Source organism: Lepidochelys olivacea (assembly GCF_965140295.1).
Source record: "Lepidochelys olivacea isolate rLepOli2 genome assembly, chromosome: 1".
NCBI lineage: Eukaryota > Metazoa > Chordata > Testudines > Cheloniidae > Lepidochelys > Lepidochelys olivacea.
In genome coordinates, this window is record NC_140411.1 from 187,302,336 (window position 1) to 187,325,884 (window position 23,549).

The window sequence follows — 23,549 nt, forward strand, 5'->3', positions numbered from 1 at the left end:
ATTGTATGTTTATTGCATGGCATCGCTACAGGACAGTGTTAAGGTTGTTTGGGTACCTTCACCATGCATTTCCAAACTTAAACAAGTTTTGATTTCTTGTAAGGTTAACCTTTACTCTGAATTTTCTGAGGTTAATACTTGGATTTGGAATAATTACAAATATCCAATCCCACACAGCTAGTCCTGCCCTGGACCTGATCTTGGGCCTACAGGTCAACATAAAAGTCATCACAATGCAGCTGCTGTCTTGGACAGACCATCACCTCACAAAAACAGGCTAAGGACACCATCCCTGTCCATCCTGGCTAATAGCCATTGATAGACCTATCATCCATAAACGTATCTAGTTCTTTTTTGAACCATGTTATAGTCTTGGCTTTCACAACATCCTCCGGGAAGGAGTTCCACAGGTTGACTGTGTATTGTGTGAAAAAATACTCCCTTTTGTTTATTTTAAACCTGCTGCATATTAATTTCATTTGGTGACCCCCTAGTTCTTGTGTTATGAGAAGGAATAAATAACACTTCCTTATTTACTTTCTCCACACCAGTCATGATTTTATAGACCTCTATCAGATCCCCCCAAGTCGTCTCCTTTACAAGCTGAAATTAATCTTATTAATCTCTCCTCATATGGCTGCCGTTCCATACTCCTAATCATTTTTGTTGCCCTTTTCTGAACCTTTTCCAATTCCAATATATCTTTTTCGAGATGGGGCAACCACATCTGCACACAATAGTCAAGATGTGGGCATACCATGAATTTATATAGAGGCAATATATTTTCTGTCTTATTAGCTATCCCTTTCTTAATGATTCCCAACATTCTGTTTGCTTTTTTGACTGCCGCTGCACATTGAGTGGACGTTTTCAGAGAACTATCCACAATGACTCCAAGATCTCTTTCTTGAGTGGTAACAGCTAATTTAGACCCCATCATTTTATATGTATAGTTGAGATTGTTGTTTTCCAATGTGCATTACTTTGTATTTACCAGCATTGAATTTCATCTGCCATTTTGTTGCCCAGTCACCCAGTTTTGAGAGATCCTTTTGTAGCTCTTTGCAGTCTGCCTGGGACTTAACTATCTTGAGTAGTTTTGTATCATCTGCAAATTTTGCCACTTGACTGTTTACCCCTTTTTCCAGATCATTTATGAATATGTTGAATAGGACTAGGCCCGGTACTGACCCCTGGCGGACACCATTATTTATCTCTCTCCATTCTGAAAACTGACCATTTATTCTTACCCTTTATTTCCTATCTTTTAATCAGTTACCAATCCATGACAGCTTATTTTGCTTAAGAACCTTTGGTGAGGGACCTTGTCAAAGGCTTTCTGAAAATCTAAGTATACTATATCCACTGGATTGCCCTTGTCCACATGCTTGTTGACCCCCTCAAAGAATTCTAATAGATTGGTGAGCCATGATTTCCCTTTCCAAAAAACATGTTGACTCTTTCCCAAGAAATTATGTTCATCTATGTGTCTGACAACTTTGTTCTTTACTATAGTTTCAACCAGTTTGCCTGTACTGAAGTCAGGTTTACTGGCCTGTAATTGCTGGGATCACCTCGGGAGCCCTTTTTAAAAATTGGCACATTAGCTATCCTCCAGTCATTTGGTACAGAAGCTGATTTAAATGATAGGTTACAGACTACAGTTAGTAGTTCTGCAATTTCATAACTGAGTTCCTTCAGAACTCTTGGATGAATACCATGTGGTCCTGGTGACTTATTACTGTTTAGTTTATCAATTTGTTCCAAAACCTCCTCTAATGACACCTCAATCTGCGACAGTTCCTCAGATTTGTCACCTAAAAAGAATGGCTGAGGTTTGGGAATCTCCCTCACATCCTCAACCATGAAGACCAATGCAAAGAATTCATTTAGTTTCTCCGCAATGGCCTTATCGTCCTTGAGTGTTCCTTTAGCATTTCAATCGTCCAATGGCCCCACTGGTTGTATAGCAGACTTCCTGCTTCTGAAGTACTTAAAAAATTTTTTACTATTACTTTTTGAATCTTTGGCTAGCTGTTCTTCAAATTATTCTTTTGGCCTTCCTAATTATATTTTTACATTTCGTTTGCCAGAGTTTATGCTCCCTTCTATTTTCCTCACTAGGATTGAACTTCCGCATTTTAAAAGATGCCTTTTTGCCTCTCAGTGCTCCTTTTACTTTGTTGTTTAGCCACAGCGGCACTTTTTTGGTTCTCTTACTATGTTTTTTAATTTGGGGTATACATTTAATCTGAGCCTCTATTACGGTGTCTTTAAAAAGTTTCCATGACGCTTGCAGGGGTTTCACTTTTGGCACAGTACCTTTTAATTTCTGTTTAACTAACTTCCTCATTTTTGTATAGTTCCCCTTTCTGAAATTAAATGCTACAGTTTTGGGCCGCTGTGCTGTTTTCCCCACCACAGAGAAAATTGCAACCAAAAATAGAGTTTTTACAATGGAACTAGCTCTAGCATCATTTACTGCTACACAGTGTATTTCACTAACATTTTCTTGATTATAGTAGCTAGAACACTGTTGAAGCCATAATAATAAATATTCTGTATTTCATTCCTTTGATTGGCATTGATGCCTCAACAGAAAAATGCCACTTTTAAATTTTTTAAAAATGAATTTAGTGCTGATAAAAGGTGCAGGGCTGGTACCCTTGGAGACTGAAGACTTTTATCTGCACAATAGGCACTGGCTCTGAAAGCTTCCCCCACATTACCACAATACCATGTCTCAAACCTGTTCTGGAAGCTCTGGTACTTATATGGCCCAGTTACCATAATATCTGAGTGCCTCATAATTCTTTAATGCATTTATCCTCACAACACCCCAGTGAGGTATGGAAGTGCTATTACCCCACACACACACTAGCCTAGAAGGGGTTAATGAGGCTGGAAAGGGGCCAATTAACCATCTAGGTCACAGCTGAGGGGAATTAAACAAACCATGATGGAGCCAACTGAGAAGGAACAGGTGGGGGCTAATAGAAAGTCAGGAAGCTGCCAGCAAAAGACGGCTGCAGTGAGGGAGCCTGCAGCCACTCTCTAAACATTAGAGAGAGAAGGAGGAAAGGACAGGGTGTAGGAAAAGGCTAAGTGAAATGACAGCAAAGTTTAAGACGATACAGATCTTAGCTGCTGATTAACGGGTCCCTGTGCTGGGACCTGGAGTAGAGGGTGGGCCTGGGTTCCCTACCAGCCACTGGGGAAGTGGCACAGTTGGAGCAGTGAATGGGAAGACTGCCTAAGACAGTTTGTAGGCAAAGACTTTGATACCCTGGAAGGGGGAAAACCACTTAGTGACCTGGCTGGAGGGCCAAGCCATGGAAGAGAGCATCCAGAAAGTAAGAAAGAGAGCCATCAGGGCATGCAATGAGTGGCAGAAGGGGGCATCAAAACTGAAAAGAGCTAATCCCCAGAGCATCCAGTAGGAGGTGCCCTAGTGATGAGAGACCCCCCGTGACACCCCATTTTACAGATGAATGAGGTCTAGTCTACACTAGAAAAGAGTGGCTGGTGGAGCTCTACCAGCAAACCCTCCTAGGGTAGACGCAGCTTCTACCAGCAATAACTGTAGTTTTGTTGGTATAGTTCATACCAATTTCCCCAAATAACTACACTAGGGTTTTTGCCATTATAAAAATGTTGTAAAATATCACAACCCTAAGCAATATTACTACCTGGCTAAAAGTTTCTGGTGTAGACGTGTCCTAACTCCCTCCCTCTGGGAATGGCTGAGAAGGTATCACAGAATAGTATTCTCTGTACTCTTTCAGTACTTGGCTTTTCTACCAAGACTGGTGATAAAAGTGCCATTGCAAATTAAAGTTAGCTGTGATTATTTGTTATGGCATTAACACCTGTCCACTGGAAACTGATCTGATCCCATCAACTCCTTGTACATGGACCAAGAAAACTATTAATCAGAAATTGTTTTAAGCCAATACTCACTTGGGTTATATGCACTATTCCATGCGCATTTATGAGTCACCTATATTTATTTTTTAAAACTATATTGTCTGAGAACAATAAACAGAATGACCTAATTACATTTGGTTTAAGTCTGTGTAGGACCCAGAGCTGTCTCAACGTTTGATTTAAGACACCTCAATTCTCCCTACTTTCCATCCCGAGTGCAAGATGCACCTTTTAGACTTTGCCATAACGAATACAAGCATACCAGTGCATAACAATAAAATCCATAGACACATTTACACCTTGAGAGAAGAGAGAAGTATAGACGGCAACGTACGTGACAGAAACCAGTCACATCACTTCATGCATCTCTGAAAGGTGCTCAGATATCACCATGATGGACATGTTGTGCAAACCAAAATATAACAGAATCACATTGTAAAAGTAATAAATCATAAGAGCCAAAAGCAAGCCTCATTCTGCCTTGATTCCTAACTTCCTATTGTTCCTCTTACTATGACAACCCACCTGTTCTCGGCTCTATGCATCTGTCCAGAAACCTCTCAGCTCACAGATTCAGACTGTCCATTGAGAGTCACCGTCTGGTTAGCCAGATATTCCCTTTTCACTATGACTTCAGAGAAGATAAAGTTAAAGCAACTGATCTGCTACTTTGCACCAGACCAACTGCGCCTACTTAATGCAGCTCAAAGATGACACACATCAGACTGACCAGTACATCACAGGATGTGGGAAATAATTTACAATAAAGAAAATTAACCACAACTTGTTTTATTTCTATCACACACAACAGATAAGCACAAGAACAAACTAATGGCCGAGTCTCGTTTTCTAAGACAGACTAGAATATATATCTTCTGCCATACCTAACTTGTACCACTTGGCCATCGGCATGACAGCAGAACATAGATTCACAAAGGGACTGACCGTTGCAATGCCTAACTTTTAGGCAACTAGAAAACCACTGGGATTCACAAAGCCTGAGTTAGATACCCAGGCTCCCTATACAATGAATGGAGGGAGATGTGAATCCCATTCTTAGGCACCTAAGAGTCAGGACACTGAACAGGGAGCCACCTAAGCTAGACGATGGGAGGGGCAAACAAAAGGGTTGTCTCTTAAGCCCCACCCCTCGCAGGGGGCTTGGCACCTAAATCTGAGCTGGAGGGAGACACCTATATCGGCAAGCGTTATAAACACCTGTAAAGTCTCTCCTAGAGCCAAGCACCTAAGGCATTTCTTATGCGAGTGCTGGTGGAGGGAGGACACTGCCTCCTCTATAACCGTTAGTCCAGTGATTAGGTTACTTAGCCAGGATATGGGAGACCTGAGTTCAATTCCCCCACCTACCTGCGGGAGAAGAAAGAATTAGAGTAGTGGTTCTCAAACTGTGGGTCACGACCTGGGGTTGCCAGGGCTGGCTTAGACTTTCTGGGCCTAGGGCCAAAGCCCAAGCTTGAGGGCTTCAGGCCTGGGCAGCAGGGCTAAGGTTACAGGCCCCCAGCCTGGGGCAGTAGGGCTTTGGTTTTGTCCCCTGCCCTGGGGTGGCAGGGCTTGGGCAGGCTCAGGCGTCAGTCCCCCCCATCCTGGTGTCGTGTACTAATTGTTGTTGTCAGAAGAGGGTCACGGTGCAATGAAGCTTGAGAACCCCTGAATTAGAGCATGGGTCTCCCATCTCTCAGGTGATTACTGTAACTCCTGGGCTATTGGGCATTCTGATGTGGGTCTCTCTTGTTGAAGCTGGTCCCCTAACGTGCAGTTAGGCACCTAACTCCCTTTATGAATCTAGCCCGTAGTGTACGAGAAGCAAGGTTATAGACTTCACACCACAAGGGGTCAACTTTGCCCCTTGGGTACAGCGAGTGATTGAGAAACAGATACATTAATCCCTCCAAAAATTTGCAGCATCTGTTAGTTTAGCTGAGCAGGGACTTGCTGGAGTCCAATGGTGTTTCAGGTTTTTGCTTTGATGTAAGCCAGTGATGGAAGCAGAGTCGGACTGTCCCGCAGGGCTACAGAGAAATTTTCTGGGAGGATGATGAGGTTTCTTGGAATTGTGGAAGAACCAGACCTCTGCCTACATGAACCATGCCACAGAGATGAAGCTGCACCCTGCATCACCTTCCCCAGCTACCACATAGCACCAGCAGCAGATGCTGCTGCAGCCTCCTCCTTCTTCCTCTTCCCCCTGCCTGTCAGCTGTCATGCGGTAGTGCAAGTAGGAGTGGGGAACAGAGGCGGCCTGTGTGACTGCAGCTGTATGAGACAGAACTCAGAAGTGAGGCAGTATCAGCCAGCACAATTTCCCTCTGCATTTCAGAACAAAATAAGGATACTCAAAAGTCCAACAAGTTCTGACGACAAACTTTAACTGAACACAAGCTAGACGCTCTGACCCTGCTTCACACTCAGTCAGCTCTGTAAATTGACAAGATCTTATCACAACTCCATTGTCAAGGTTCCTTCCCCACTCTGAACTCTAGGGTACAGACGTGGGGACCTGCATGAAAGACCCCTAAGCTTATTCTTACCAGCTTAGGTTTAAAACTTCCTCAAGGTACAAACTTTGCCTTGTCCTTGAACCGTATGCTGCCACCACCAAGCGTTTTAAACAAAGAACAGGGAAAGAGACCACTTGGAGACGTCTTTCCCCAAAATATCCCCCCAAGCCCTACACCCCCTTTCCTGGGGAAGGCTTGATAATAATCCTCACCAACTGGTACAGGTGAACACAGACCCAAACCCTTGGATCTTAAGAACAATGAAAAATCAATCAGGTTCTTAAAAGAAGAATTTTATTTAAAGAAAAGGTAAAAGAATCACCTCTGTAAAATCAAGATTGTAAATACTTTACTGGGTAATCAGATTCAAAACACAGAGAATCCCTCTAGGCAAAACCTTAAGTTACAAAAAGACACAAAAACAGGAATACACATTCCCTCCAGCACAGCTTATTTTACCAGCCATTAAACAAAAGGAAATCTAATGCATTTCTAGCTAGATTACTTACTAACTAACAGAAGTTCTGAGACTGCATTCCTGATCTGCTCCCGGCAAAAGCATCACACAGACAGACGAAACCTTTGTTCCCCCCTCCCGATTTGAAAGTATCTTGTCCCCTCATTGGTCATTTTGGTCAGGTGCCAGCGAGGTTATCCTAGCTTCTTAACCCTTTACAGGTGAAAGGGTTTTGTCTTTGGCCAGGAGGGATTTTATAGCACTGTGTACAGAAAGGTGGTTACCCTTCCCTTTATTTTTATGACATTCATCCTGACTTGTGGCATTAAATATCCTCCAGACTGTTATAGTCCCTCCAGAGAGTTGAGGAGATCTTTGAGGTGGTATTTCAGGAATAGGGCAAATCTGAATTCTCATTCTGCAAAGGCAATCTGGCAGGGCATTCTTGCTGTTCCCACACCTGACTTTGTTGTGTTCTTTAAACCCGTATCTTTTATTCTGGTCAGAAATATGGTAACTCTTGCACTAGGTTTTCAGCTGAAAAGTTGATCTTATCTTGGAATTCTTGTACAGCTTTTTCTCTGAAGGTTTTCAGGCCTAGGTTGGCTTACAGACCCCAACTCCACAGTATCTGAGTGCCTTCCAAGTACTTAAATTATGCATTATTTTCCCCTCTTCCAGTCTACAAGAGAAATAGCTTGAATAGTTCATATGGTGTTTAAGTGTTTGTATGTGTGGGAGTCTTTTGTATGCCTGTATAGAAACAGAGAAAACTGTCATATGTTCTGCATTTAGCTGTGGAAAGTGGTTAGTTGTGTGGTCATTCTTGTCGCTTGTGGGAGTGAGTTCCATCCTCTAGGTCCAGCTCTTGAAGGTTCTGTCTCTGATGTGCGAATCTCTCTCTACAGTTTTGCGGTTTCAGTAGAACATAGCTATCATCGGACTGCGTGGTCAGGAACGGGGGGGCACTCTCTCAGGTACCTAGGGCCCATCCTATGGAGGGTTTTGAGTTACATGACCGAGATCTTGAACTGGTGTCTGTATTCAATGGGGAGTCAATGTAGAGATTAGAAAGCTAGGGTGGTGTGTTCATGACAACTTGTGAAGCTAGGCAAACAAGCTGCTGGTTTTTGGAGCAGGTGGCTCTTTTCCAGGAAGGGTGGTTTCATTCCTAGATATGAAGAGTTACAAAGGCATCCCTGGGAGTCACAGATTGAAAAAGCACCACTACCAACTCTGGGGCCAAGAGAATGAGAGAATCTTCGGGACAGATGCAGCAGGAAGTAGACTTTTGTATTTTCTTGGATAGCCTTTTTGCCACCAACTGCTTCTGAGGAATCTAAATGTGCAAACCTGTACAAATGTAGAGGGGACCAAGGGATCCTCTCCCATAAGAAGAATAAAACAGCAGATGCAATTTCTTTCATTCAAGTATATGTGAAAATATTTCAAAACAAATAGTTCAATATTTATTATTACATTTGTTTTCCTTTTTGAGTGTGCTCTAAAAGTTAGGTCCCAAAACTCAAGTTAAAGGTTGTTTTGCCACATTTTCAGCTCAGTGGCTGGGCTGGCAGGACAAAGTGGAGACTTCATTTTAGTCGTACTGTTAATGAACCTCCACTACTCAGCCACCCTCATTCCCTATTAAACTTGCCCATAATGCCCTCCCCCGGTATCAGCCAGCTCTGCTGCCTTCCCCTTCTTTGCCTCAGCACCCTAAAAACACCTCACCTCTCCTCAGGTCTCCGCTTTCTACACACACCACCTTGGTTGCTAGGAACTCCCTCAACCCCAAATCTCCCATTCCTTCCTAGAAATCCCCCAGTGTGTGCCTCCTTCCCACTCCCTCTTCTTCATGGAAACTCCCCACCCCCTAAATATCACCCCACAGGGTCCACAGTGAGCTTCGTGGGCTGCAGCTGCTGACATCACCTATAAGGCAGGGAGTTGGAAGGCAGAGTCCTGGTACCTTATGTCTCAGAGATGGGGCTGCAGAGACCCACAAACTGGAAAAATCCTGGGGCCCAGCTTTTTGTGCTGGGTTCCATAGTTGGAATTCTGTCCACTGCTGCATCTGCTCCACTCCGCTGTCTGGTCCAAGGGTGGCAGCAGGCCATACCAGGAGGAACCAGAGCACTACCCAGCCAATAAGCTTATGCAGCCAATACAGCACCATAATTCTGTGTGTATGTACAAGTGCACAATAATAGTGTGACATGCAGAAACACTGGCAAGCAACTGAAACTTTACGGTGCAGTCTCAACACATAATCCGGGTCAGAGATCCAAATGCAATACCTCTCATGACAGGGGTCATTATCAACGCTACCGTTATACCTTCACAAACGAATGACAAATACTGTCCCTGGATCTTGATCGCTTCCTGATCAGACAGTCACTTGTTCTCAGAAGCAGTTTCTTTAGCAGTGGCACTCTAGCCCTGCCATACATGGAAGCCAAGAAGCCCCAACTGAAGCTGAGGCTCTCAGAGCTTTCCGGCTCCTTGTTGCACAACAGGAGACACCCCCGATTCTGGCGGGATTCCCACAGCTGTCCCCTACTGCAGGCAGCTGGCCACTGAAGAGAAATGTTCTGATTTTTCCAAACTGAAAATTTTTCAGGGTTTCCTGTCCACAGGAAATTTTGGAATTTTCTAGATATCATTCCAAATCAGAATGGAACTGGAATCTGCAGAATGGAAATTCTAAGTTTCTACCAGCTCTATGACAAAGTCTGTTCTTGGGAGATTATCATCCCAATAGTAAACAGAGATAGGTGGAGGTAAATAACTACCTCCACCTATCTCCACATACCAAGATGCAAGGAAGGCTGCACCAGGATGTAAAGGAACAAGTTTCTCCCCTTTCTGTCCCTGCACAGGTTGCCCACAATCTGGTCCTTTGTATTTTTATGTTGCTCAGTCCTGAAGTCCTCTGAGTACCTAACATAAATATCTGAGCACTGCATGGCCATTCATTTCTAAGTGGTCAAATAACTGTATACCCAAAGAGGTTTGGATGCAGATTCAGACACACATTCATGGTTTTTAGATGTTTACTTGAACTAAACTTTTCAGTGTTGCCCATCACTCATTCCCACTTACAGATCAGGTGCAAATGCATTTGTTTTGTATAGACCTTACATATATAATGACAGAAGCCAATCAGAAAAATTAAAAAAAGAAAAAAAAAGTCATAGGATATAATGTAAGATCAGCTGCTACCAGTCCCATGTTGCTAATTCTGAATGTAAACCATTTTTTCTACCTAGTAAAACTTCTTTTAATTCTGCCAGCTAGACAAGTATTGCATTTCTGTAATGGGGGGGCTCCCTATCCTTAGGAGTTTTTGGGGTCCTTAGTTTCACTTGTTTCCACCACAGGATTCCAGGGGTAGTGCAACTGTCAAAATGCAATTCCCATGTTCTCACAGTCGGCTGGCAACTAGGCACACAGGTATTCATTTTGCATGCCCAAGGCTCCAGCTTACAGATGACATTTTGATGAATGTTTTTGAAGCTTGGGCCTTAACATTTCAGACAAAAGTATTTATGGACATCCAAAGAGGGAGAAAATTTACTAAAACATGTTGTTCCCCACCCGTCTTTCTGCCTCCATTTTCCTGAGCGATGAAGACAATAAGAACTCCTTCAATTTATGAAGGCCAACCACAGAAAAGTAATTCAGCAACTCCGAGAGGAATCTGCAATAGGTGGATCAAAGCCAAGTCTTCCTGACAGAAAGGACAGAATTTTTGGAGCAGGTATATGTATGTGCTGCAGGACTTCTAGCCCCATTTCAGAACGGTCCCAGGATGCGTTAGATATTCTTGATACAGAAAATAGCTGAGCTAGGACTAGATTCTTTGCCTTTATGTTTTAAGAGAATTAACCTTTTTATGTATGTTCTGTACACTGTAATTCTGATAGATACTTTCCACGGTGGAAGAGTTAGTTGTGTTAACTGTCCCAGGCCTGGATGTGAGTTTGAGGTTATTCCCAGTCTGCAATACAAAGAAAAATCAATACATTAAGCATATTTTTATACAACATCCCAAATACAGACCAAAGTGAAATGGATGAAATCAGGACAATGACGTGTGAAGTTCCATCACAATTTACTCTGAATGAAGAGATGGAGCAGAGATGGTGACACTTGAGGGTAGAGAGAAATACAGCAGCTTAGTGAGGACCTGGTCCATGACTCAGACTCCTACACACATAAGTGTTGGAACTAGGGGCTCTGCCGCACCCCCTGACTTGAAGTGGTTTCCATCATATATACAGGGTTTGTTTGGTTCAATGGCTCTCAGCACTTCCACTATACAAGTTGTTCCAGCCCCCCTGCCTACATACTATGAGAATACCAACCACCACCACCACCATGTCGTAAATTACCAACCTATTACAGGAAAGAATGAGAGACCTGTTCAGTTCAGGCCCTGTAATCTCGTTCCCCTTCCCCATATCACCGTTTAGGACAGCAACATTTGCACTTGTCTGAGACTATATGACTCAGGACATGAAACTGTGGTGTAGCTATTGCTGGGGGGTTTGGGCCAAATCACCTCCTACTCAGACATTGTCCTTCCACCCACCTAGAATTGTTGTCAAGAGCACAGACCTTTAATGCAGGGTGAGCCCAGCAGGCATCTTTTCACAGATACAATAACTCTCCTTCACTTTGCAACAGCAACATGCAAAGCTGTTTATAAAATGCTGACGCTAACAGTATAACATAACTGAGGACATGGTGAAATTCTCTTGCTTGGGACACTCTGATGGGTCGCTGCCATCATTAAGCGGAATTTACAATGAATAGAAGTCGCTGTTTTACTTTCATAGTAACACTGTTGTCTGAGAAGCTGCACAGCCCATTGTGCTACTGATCAGACCCAGGGAGTCGGGAGTGGTACTAGCTACACTGGGTTAGGATCTGTGCATTCAGCTTTGCCCTTGCCAGGGACAGCTGATTGACCTCCAGAGTAACGGCCCAATAGTAACCAACCTGGAAGGAGATAAAACAACAGCTAGGAATAGGCAGCGAAGCAATTCAGCGTGTATCACTGCTACTGAAAGGCACTGGGAGCAAACAAACTGCAGAAGAGTGAGACAAAACAAAAAATCTAACCACAAAAATCACACAAAGGCATCTGCTTAAGCAGAATTGTTGTTCCCATTAAGAAGTAATCAAATAATATTTGGTGATTTTGCTTAAATGCTCTCTCTCTCTCAGGTTTCAGAGTAACAGCCGTGTTAGTCTGTATTCGCAAAAAGAAAAGGAGTACTTGTGGCACCTTAGAGACTAACCAATTTATTTGAGCATGAGCTTTCGTGAGCTACAGCTCACTTCATCGGATGCATACTGTGGAAACTGCAGCAGACTTTATATACACACAGAGAATATGAAACAATACCTCCTCCCACCCCACTCTCCTGCTGGTAATAGCTTATCTAAAGTGATCAACAAGTTGGGCCATTTCCAGCACAAATACAGGACTATTACGGAAAGAAAAATCCCCCCAGATTTTCCTTTAGTTCTATAGGTAGTCTCCTTGCTTTCGCATGCAAACATCCCTGAATAAGGAGATATTTCTTCATTTGTAATGTACTCGCTTTATGCCAGGTCCTGAGAGGAGCTGAACACCGACTTATTTCCTGAAACTCCCGCTGACCAAAGGGAGCTTTGCAAGCTCAACAGGTGCTCCTCACCTCTCAGGGTTTAGCCAGTTTGTTACCTTCCTCTATTCCTCACTGTTCATATCAGGCTTCATAGTTTTTAATATATCCCTGCCAGCCTGCACAAGTGCAATAATAATTCTGAATGTTATTAATCTGCAGAGGGTAACGAAGCTGCTGTGTAGATAATAAGATGACAGAGAGAGGTGCTGAACAAGGATGGTTGAAACTAGACAGCCTGATGAGTAAAAAACAATAAGGTCTAGAGAGACTGTGGCATCACTACCACCGCAAAATTACAGTGAAAACCTGCTTTAAGTTCCTGACCTTACTGAAGTCCATGGGTGTTTTCTTCAGTAACTTCAGTGGGGCCAAACCTTTGGTAGGTATTTTCATACTGTATCTATCTAGCATTTCAATTGTACTGAAGGAAATTATATTTAAAAGCGAAGGTCAATATTTAGATTTTAACTGTACAAAATCAGAGAGTTCAGAGAGCTAGCTCCCACAAACACTTTACCTCTTTCTCCTAGAATGTGTGCATCACCACGGGGCCTTTCACTACACAATCACACAGCAGTGGCCCATGTGACATAATACAGCTTGACAGATAATACAACATAAGGGAAAGCAAGTGCAGCTTTTCTGTACCTATAGACGAAAACAAAATGCTATGGATGTGCAATACCCGTTTACTCATGCAGAATGCGATGTGGAATCAAAGACTCTAGTATACTGCTTACATACACAAGGGCAGAGTTAAGGTTGACATGGGAACCATAATTCTGATCTCAGGAAAGTCAGTGCATTCAAAAACTCAACCTTAAAGCTGCATTATCTTTCTAATAAATAATTTATGATATTTTTATGGCAGATGTTGCATTACATTCCTTGCCTACAATTATGCAATTACTTCGTGCATTTTAAACAAACACAAAAACAGACACAAACATACAGGTCACAGACATTTTCATTAATATATAGCCACATAAACAATGACACAAAAACATAGAAATTGACATCTGGGGGCTGTGTGAGACCAAGTAAGTTAAAATGAAACTGGATGTGTCAGCCCAAAATAAGAACAAATTCTAATTACTGTATTCGGCACTGTGGCAGTATCTGCCAGTCCAGTTAACCAGGAGGCTGAAAATAAGACATCATCAGATCAAAGTGGTTTGATGGGACAACACACACACTGTAGTTATCATCTATACTTCCTCTGCTATTAGTTGAAAAACTTTCATCTCAACACAGCTGAACTCCTTGGCTTAGTTGACAGTTGTATTGTCTCTGTTAGAATTCCTTTATTGCCAGCAGGTTTGCGATTGTTTTACTTTCCATTTCTAGAACATGTTCAGATACTCCAGTAGAAGTAAGAATATGTGAAAGTTAAAGTCTGCTGTCTGAGAAGCTTGCAGATATTGAATTGAACAGGTCTAATTGGGTGGAGGCTTCCATCTTAAATAGAAGTTTCACATCTGGCCCCCAGGGCTGGAGGAAATTATCACAGGAGTTTCGATAACAAGGAAATGGTAGAAAGAAGAGAGAGATGCTACACCTAATGGCAGATCATCCACCCACCTCCCAGGCAGGATGTGAAAGTGAAATTCAATGGCCTTTTGGCCCCATTCTAAAACATACAGGGGAAATATTAAACCCCCTTGTATCAGGATATGTCTACACAGCAAAAGCTGGGCATGGCCTAGCCTGCCTGAGCTAACTTGAATCCAGCTAACGTGGGTTACAATTACATTGTCTTCACTGCTGTGCAGGAAGCATAAGCCCAGCATAGACTTTGGATACATACTCAGCTCAGTAGCCTGCTCTGAAGCCTGTGCGGCACTGTCTTCACTGTTATGGTTACCGGTGCTAGCTGGATTGAAGCTAGCTCAGGTAGGCTAGCCCATGCCCAGCTTTTGCTGTATAGACATACCCTCAGACATAGCTCTAACATTCACAAGAGGTCGAGAAAACCATCACTGATTGCATAGGTGCACTTCTCCCATCCAGTTAGTAAGAGCACTGGGGCACTTCCATCATCTGGCAGTGGCAGAATAAAGGGATATTTCCCCCTACTAGGTAAGTCAGCCACGAGGTAATGAAACATTTTTGTATATCTAAACAGGGACACAGCCCTTAATACAAAGCCCATAGGATTGAATGCAGATGAAACCAATAGAGGTTCTATTCAATTATTCTAAAACCCCTCATCTTGAAATAAAGAATATCTGTTCTACAAAAATTTTCAGACACATATAGAATTTAACAGAGAATTATACCTCTGCTGTGGAATTCTTGGGTTGGTTTAAAAGTTCTGTAGAAAAATCACCACTATTTCTTTAGCACATTTCCATAGGTCTTGGACATCGTCAGTAACTGGAGCCCTGAGCTTTTCCCTCAACCTCAACCTGGCCAAACAGGTCAGTGATAAGGTATATTTCCTTGTAAACATGCAGAGTCAGTAATGTGATGCTGGGGCATTTCCACCCCTTATGAAGCAGTAAGTGACTAAGTTCCAAATGGCTTTCCTCTGCATTTTAAAGTCTGGTATAAAATCAGAGCAACAACTGCAACAGCGACACACGAAGAGGTGCATATCAGGAAATAATGGAGTATGGGTGAAAGTGTCATGTCTGCAGAAAGTTCTGCCAAGATACCAATACAATGAAAGTTATAAAGCTTGATGGAGAAATCCACAGATTATATAACTATTGGATTTTACCCAAGCCATGGAGAGGGGAGTTTGTCCTCTGCTCTTAGGGTGTATGAGACAGAGAGCTCATACCTACACACACACACACTCTCAATCACTCCCCTCTGGCCAGTTTATTACAATATCTTACATCAGGCTCCTCTGAAAACTACATGGACACCTAACATGGTGTCTTTGGAAGAGTTAAATCCAGATGAAGCCCCAGAATCACAGTGGTTCTCCTTGTGTTCAGGAATCACCCTACAGGTGGGTTAGCCTGATCCATTCTTGTGGGTGGAATGCCAATTGTACTGTGTCTCTCTTTAGTCAAGTAAATTTAGTGCTGTGGACACCAGACCAAGCTTCCCCTCACACCCTGCCATTGTGTTTCAGCCCTGATGATAAGTGACTGTCCTCAGGGAAGGAGAGCATAGCTCAGTCTTCATGTCCTGTTTGGTTCTTGGTCTCTCTGCTGTGAATTCTAACAATAACTATGACAGGCTATATAAACCCCATACCAGCAAGGATGAGGGTAAGGAGCTGCTTGGGGCTGCAGTGGCCCTGCCCCTCCACACATGCAAATCCTGCCAGAACTGGAGGAGGAGTTAAAAGGAGGGACCTCCACTCAGGTGGGGGCAACCTTGGGAAGGGAAGAGGCTGTTGAGAGAGGTCTGACACCCTGCAGAGTCCTGCCGTTGCAGAAGGCCGACATGGATTCCCTGGGCTAAGAAGGGGAAGGAGACAGACTTGTACTAGAGACCAGTCAACTCTGAGTTGGACTGTGATATTTCCAAGGCCCTCTGAAGTAAGAGGGGCCAATATCCTGACTAAAGCTGCCTGCATGTTTTCTTCCTTTTCCTTTTATTTAACCTTGTTTGCTGATAGGGGACTGTCCTGTTGTTTCACCTGGAACCCTGAGAACCCTGAAACAGCCAAAAGGCCTCAGCTGGAGGGCTGAGGGCTGGCCCCTGTTAGACTGATACATCTCACAGTGTCTGCTGGGGTGGGGGCAATTTGACCTGCACAATTGCGCTCCTCATGGAACTCCTGAAGGGGGTGCTCTGCCAAGGACACTTTTGTGACAAAGGGTCTTCTGGTGTCCACTGTGCTGGGAGTTCGCAATGTGGACACCTGCCCAGCTCATTGGCAGAGACCAGGTTTGGACTCTAAGCAGCTAGTGGTGACCTCTGTCTGGAGGCTGACTTTGCTGTGGGACTGCACCCTACACAGTGCCACATTCAAGCATTGGACAAGAACCCTTGAGACCTTAGATAGCAGCTGTATCAGATGAGCCCAAAGGAAATGTCTCCTGGCTGAGCCAGTAACAAGGGCTGTGCTAAGCTGATCTTTCTATATAGCTAGATATAATTCAGCACCTGGGGTTCAAATCCCACTTCTAAAACCAGTGTGACAAATCTGTGGCTACTTGAGACATTGTGGCTGTCCCCGGTGATTGAAACAGGAGGGGGAACTCTCACTACATCAGTCAAGGAGGAGAGAGCGAGCACTGCAGGGGAGCTGCAAGGGCCATTACAACAGCTTCGTTCTAGAATGCTCTAGACATTCTGTAGAAAGTGGAGTATAGAAATGCATCATTTGTCTATTGTTGTAGAGTGTTTCTTTAGAGCTTTACCCCATTAACATTCAGTGTAGCACATCAAAGTAACTCAGCAAAGTTCCTTGGCCCTCACCATTTGCACTGGCACTTGTCTGAACTGATAAAGTAGAGATGTACATGGAGTAACAGAGACCAGTTACGGAGAAGTGGTACTTACTGGGTGATAGTTCTATAGTCTGGGTCTGGTTCATGGCTGGATGGATAACTAAGCAGGTCACGTGAGCATTGGTGCTATTGATCATAGACATACTGCTGAGTGTGGTCACTGTTCCATTGGTGTGATGAGTTTTGTTCTCTATGCTGCGACCATTCCCTTGAGCCCATGAGATTTCTGCAGCTGGTTTCCCTGCAGACGCGTGGCACACAACAACCCCGTTGCTATCATGAGTCAGAGTCACCGCAGGAGGGACTGCAGGAGAGGGGGGAAATAGTTGAGTTTTTTTTATTGCAGTAGGAAAAAATTCCCCTACCAAGGCCTTCAAAAGTGACTAGCGATGTTTGGGTGCCCAAACTGAGACACTTCAAAGGGGCTGGATTTTCAGAATGTGCTGAACACCCACCCTCTGAAAAGTCAAGACATCTTAAAAAGACCTGAATTGGACACCTGAAAATCACTAGTTGCTTTTGAAAGTCTTGACCCCCTTTGTTTTGTGCATGAAGATCACAGCAAAAACAGAAGAAGATGATGATGATGATGGCAGTGGGGAGGCAGCAAAAGGAAAGGCATGGGATTCTCCATCACTGGCAATTTTTAAATCAAGGTTGGATGCTTTTCTAAAAGCTATACTCTAGTTCAAACGGGAATTATTTCAGGGGAGTTCTATAGCCTGTGTTTTAAAGGAAGTCAGTCTAGATGATCACAGTGGTTCTTTCTGGCTTTAGAGTCTATTATTACAACAAGGGATATGACTATCTGTTAGCAAAACACAGACTGAAGAGAACACAGCATGGTAAAAATCACAGCTGGAATTTTTTTGAATACATGGGAAGAATTCAGAATTTGACAGTAGGAAAGGGAAGTGGGCAGGGCAAGAAGGAATCACATGGAACTATTCAGTCTAGACACCAGCAATACATATTCTGCCCTTGATCAGACAGAAAAAAAACTCAGATTAAGAAGAGGCAGGGGACAGACAATAGCTTAGCCATTATCTGAGAGGCAAGTACCAAGAAGGAAAAGTCAAGTGACATGAATTATGATAAGGTGGGTGAGGTAATATCTTTTATTGGACCAACTTCTGTTGGTGAGAGAGAAAAGCTTTTGAGCTCCACAGAGCTCTTCCTCATTTCAATCACAAAAAACAAGACACACAAGGTGTTTCTTACCTAACACAATGAGAGCAGAGACTAGGCAAAAAGTCCCATCGCTGGTTGCAATTTCACAGGTGTAATTACCCTCATCAGCAAGTCTCACAGGGTGAATCTGAAGGGCAGGGTCATGATAAGGACTAGATTCCCAAGTCATCCTCTCATTGCAGTTTGTTTTGTCTGTCTTATTGGTATCAGCTCTATATGCCAACAAGCAGTGACTTCCAGTCTTTGATCTTATTTTCCATACTACTGAAATCAGAGATGACACTGAGGTGTTACGGCATCTCAGCACAGCCCTGGTACCTACCACTGCAGGCACTGTGCTGTCAGCTACATGGGAAGAAAAGTGGAATTAAAAACATCACTCAAGCTGACATTATAGTTTATGGAGTTTTAATTTCATTAGGATCAAACATCTCTGCTCTCATACTGTATTGAAACCTCTTCCTGCAGCAGATCCTGGACCCTTCTCTGTATATTTATGGTAAATGGTTTAAAAATTAGATGAGAACTTGAGATGTGCCAGAGTGACATCAGTTTCCAGGACTGACCTCACTAGTCCCACCTTCTATGGAAGCACCTTGCTACTGCAGATCCTAGGCCTCGGTCACCATTTACAGACACTATGAAGTTGGAGACTAACTTCTTTCATTTCTTTGCTGCTCAAGAATTTATCCAATGGGCTGGCAACTCTATGTTAGTGCTCTATGCTGCCACATAAAAGATGTGTTTATTTTCCATGCCCAGTCTCCTGCTTGTCTGGCGTCAGGAATTGGGTGTGCCTGGGAGACAGTGCCTTGTGGTGCCTTTTATTGATTCATGATGGTGGGCTAAAGTCACAATGAAAGCCTCAACTGCCACGGAATTTTGTTCACCTTGATAGAGGGCTTTGAGAAAGTGGTAGGGTGAGGGAACCACTCAAGAAAGGAAGGAAATTCCTTGGAGGACCTGATTATAACACAGCTAAAAAAAACCCAACAACCTGTAATATAGATGGAACCTAATCACACACTTGTAGCAATCTTTAAAACCCCAGGTTGCCCACAGCATCAGTACAGTTACAGGGACACAGAAAAGTCCTGTCTATACAGCAAATTTTCAACCCTGGTGATTCGCATTAAATTGTACTCTATGGGGCCTTCATATTAACTGTGCTGCCATCCACAAGTGGGAATTGAGTCATGCCACTTTTCCCTACCACCAGTGGTTACAGATCAAAACGCTGCCAAAGATGGTGTCTCTTCTAACTTGGAATATCTAAATTCAAGAGTGGGGATGGAGATTGTTATCATAAAATTTCCTCTTTGCTTTTAAATCGTGCTGGAAGGTGAGGGGATGTGGGTTGTTTTCCTGAGTACAATAACTTTCAAGTCAGTTCCACCTCTTGTGGAAACTGACCATAAATTGTTTGCAGAAAGATTGTGTGTACTGTAATCCTAATTCGTGTCACTCTTCTGCTTTCACATTAAATAGCAGAATTACTCCTGCTGCCTTGGCCAAATCTGTCTGTGAAGTTTATTTTTCTTTTGTAGTAGAGCCTCTCCTTTGTTTGTACTGTGGCTTGCTTTATTCAGTAGTTTTCCCTTGTCAATTTTAGAGTAACAGTTTGTTGAAAGAAGAGACTACATAGCAGTCCTCTGGAACTCATGGTATTACATTCATTTAATGATCTTCCACGCTTACCTGGCCCTTGAACCACTTTAATTAGGAAAAGAAGGAAGTCAGCCAGAATTGGCCACATCTGGGCCATGTTGTCAAGGTTCCTCCCCGACTCTGAACTCTAGGGTACAGATGTGGGGACCTGCATGAAAAACCTCCTAAGCTTATCTTTACCAGCTTAGGTCAAAACTTCCCCAAGGTACAAAATATTCCACCCGTTGTCCTTGGACTGGCCGCTACCACCACCAAACTAATACTGGTTACTGGGGAAGAGCTGTTTGGACGCGTCCTTCCCCCCAAAATACTTCCCAAAACCTTGCACCCCACTTCCTGGACAAGGTTTGGTAAAAAGCCTCACCAATTTGCCTAAGTGACTACAGACCCAGACCCTTGGATCTTAAGAACAATGAACAATCCTCCCAACACTTGCACCCCCCCTTTCCTGGGAAATGTTGGATAAAAAGCTTCACCAATTTGCATAGGTGACCACAGACCCAAACCCTTGGATCTGAGAACAATGAAAAAACATTCAGTTTCTTACAAGAAGAAGACTTTTAATAAAAATAGAAGTAAATAGAAATAAAGAAATCCCCCCTGTAAAATCAGGATGGTAGATATCTTACAGGGTAATTAGATTCAAAAACATAGAGAACCCCTCTAGGCAAAATCTTAAGTTACAAAAAAGATACACAGACAGAAATACTTATTCTATTCAGCACAATTCTTTTCTCAGCCATTTAAAGAAATCATAATCTAACACATACCTAGCTAGATTACTTACTAAAAGTTCTAAGACTCCATTCCTGGTCTATCCCTGGCAGAAACCAGCATATAGACAGACACAGACCCTTTGTTTCTCTCCCTCCTCCCAGCTTTTGAAAGTATCTTGTCTCCTCATTGGTCATTTTAGTCAGGTGCCAGCGAGGTTACCTTTAGCTTCTTAACCCTTTACAGGTGAGAGGAGCTTTCCCCTGGCCAGGAGAGATTTCAAAGGGGTTTACCCTTCCCTTTATATTTATGACACATGTGTTGGGAGGGGATTCAGGGAAACTGTACAAAATGAAGGTAATGACGAGGACTTGTAATAATGGGTCACTATGTATGTCCCCGCAAATAATTTCCTGTTTTGAGAGAAGAGCAAAGTTAGAACATGAAACAAATCATTGGCTTCCCTTCAAAATAAATGTTCTGTAAAAGACCCTTTGTCAGGCTATTTCAGATATTTTTTCTGACCCCTCAAGAAGGTATATCAGCAAAAGTTATATCCAGCTTTGACTAAAGGTTCATGAAAATGAAGAAACTTGTTTCACAAATAAATGTCAATCTCTCTACAGCTGACTTTTTTATTTATTAGTACTAGTAGTATGCATCCATTCACTGATAGAAATCTCTTTGTGTTTTTATTTGATCTTTTTATCAGTCAAATATTCTAAAGCAGCAGCAAAGAGTGCTCTGCTTGTAAGAACCTGGACACTTTGCATCCCATTTTGAAAACTGAGGCAAATGTATGTATAAGAATATTCAGGATCTAATCTTCCATCAATTGATAGGGCACCTACATTCATTAATGAGAATAACCCTGGGAATGTAAGCCCTCCTTCTTTGTAATTTCTGTAAGAGTGCTGCCATTTCCATAATAGAACAGAATAGACAGCAGTTTGCTGCAAATGACCAGAACCTTTTAAATGAGGTCTTGTTTATTTCCTATTTTCTTCAGAGAAATAAGGCATGGTGCATTTAATGCTATTTAGTAACATATCACACAATGCATGATATTCCACAAGCAAATAAAGAGACTTTTGTTTTAAAGAAATTACTTTTGCAAGTTATTGACTGCATTAAAGCAAATGCTGAAGTACTGATTATTAAGAATGAGATGGTGCTTTCATTCAAATGTGCTATTTTCAGGTGCTTAAAATTTCATTAAAAGATGACCTGCTGCATGAGAATTTTCAGTACAGATTTTCAGCCAAGAAGCATGTGTTTTGCAGAGGAGAATTTTGAAGAAAATCCTTTTAGCTGTGGCTGAGCATAATTTTTGTTGTTAAGGAAACTGGTGATATCTGTGATATCTCAATGCAAAAACTATAACTAATTTTTAAATGGAAGACTTGGTGTGTTCTACATGGTCCTGGATTATATATGTATGCTTTGGGTCCCAGTTTTCAGACTTATGGAGCATCCTATTGACAGCATCACTTCCGTTTAGGTCACAATCCTGCAACTGATTATGTGGGAACACACCACTGTATAGCTTGTTAAAAATTGATGGGGCTCCCGAGGGTTGCACTGCTGTGCCCATACAGAGTCATTGCAGGATCAAGGCCTTACCCTTTAGCTCATTATAGCAGGTACTGTGGCTTAGTGTGTTTTTGTGAAGCATTGATCAATATGGACCTTGTCCTACTGTGGCTTCCAGACACTACTGCAATAAACTAACAACTAGATTTGTGTTTGCTCTGAAAAGACCTTTTGTTTTGCAATACAATGACAAATGTTTAAGCACAGCATTAGGGAGCAGTCTGTTTACCTTAATTCCAGAATCACACAGGTGTGCTGCTTCAGCCACTTAGGTGAGAGAATCTTAAAAGCTGCAAGTGCTTCTCTTAGAATGAGAAGTCTTTATTTTAAAATGATCAAACTTTTATGATTCACTCACAATGACTCATTTTCTGTTTTAACCCTCATCCCATTCCCTATCCTTTGTTTAACTTCATGGCCTACAGTTGTCTAATTTAGCACTCGATCCTGCAAATAGTTGCATCTGTGCATATGACATCAGTGGGACACTGAGCATAACTATACAAGTGGGCATCATTATTTGCAAGATCAAGGCAAAAACAGTGTAAATTCTTTGTTGCAGGGACCATGTTTTTTATCATCTGTGCAGGGCACCATGCAGTTATGATGCATAGAAATGTTTATTCATAATATTGATACATTTGTAAGTATACATATTAGTATGTGAATGTATGAATTAGTTTCACAGTTTGAAACAAAAACAGTGATATTGATGCAACACAAATATGTTACAACAGAGCTTTTCTTCTGGGCAATCTGTGTGTACTGAGAATGATCACCCTTGCATTTAAATGTAAGCGCACTCTTTAGTTTGGGGTATGGAGGAAAGAGAACAGCTTAGGATACAGTCTCTTTACACTAAACAATCAGTATAACAGCACACACACAGTAGGTCAAAGCCTCAGATGGTATAAACTGGCAAAAAGGTTACTCAATTTGAATGGAGCTATAACGATTTAGGATCTGGCTCATGTGCTGGTATGTTGGAGTCAAGGGAGGGATATGTCACTGAGGCCACCCTCCTAAGCGTTACACTAATGAGTAGGTCATTTGGAATGGCATCATTTAACACTTAAAATTCCATTTTTCTGACCAGCTCTAACGTTTGGTGCACAGAAAAATAAACAAAATAAAGCTACATTTCTGATATCTGAGTGTAAGAAATATCACCAATTCCCTTAACGACCATGTTTTAATATATATTTTATATAAAATAATATTCATGCTCAGACCACAGCTAAATGGATTTTCTTCACAATTTTCTCCTGCAAGACACACACATATCTGGGTTGAGAACCTGTGCTGAAACTTCTCATGCATGAGGCAATTTTTTTAATACAATTTCAAACACCTGAAAACCAGAGTTTGAATGAAAGCACCAACT

General features: G+C 42.4%; 2 protein-coding genes across 3 annotated transcripts in view; both read right to left on the minus strand.

Moving 5' to 3' along the window:
• The window catches only part of LOC311514991 (uncharacterized protein), a 78,630-nt gene that overhangs the window by 16,222 nt on the left and 38,859 nt on the right, over nt 1–23,549 (minus strand). The window lies entirely within an intron of this gene.
• LOC311514990 (cell surface glycoprotein CD200 receptor 1-B-like) lies at nt 10,111–19,955 on the minus strand (the record flags this gene model as incomplete). The annotated part of the gene is made up of 7 exons (XM_084617764.1): nt 10,111–10,906; nt 11,881–11,999; nt 13,681–13,727; nt 15,113–15,229; nt 17,052–17,303; nt 18,221–18,535; nt 19,889–19,955. The coding sequence occupies 7 exons, from the start codon at nt 19,953–19,955 to the stop codon at nt 10,723–10,725; spliced, it is 1,101 nt and encodes a 366-aa protein (XP_084473890.1). The 3' UTR covers nt 10,111–10,722.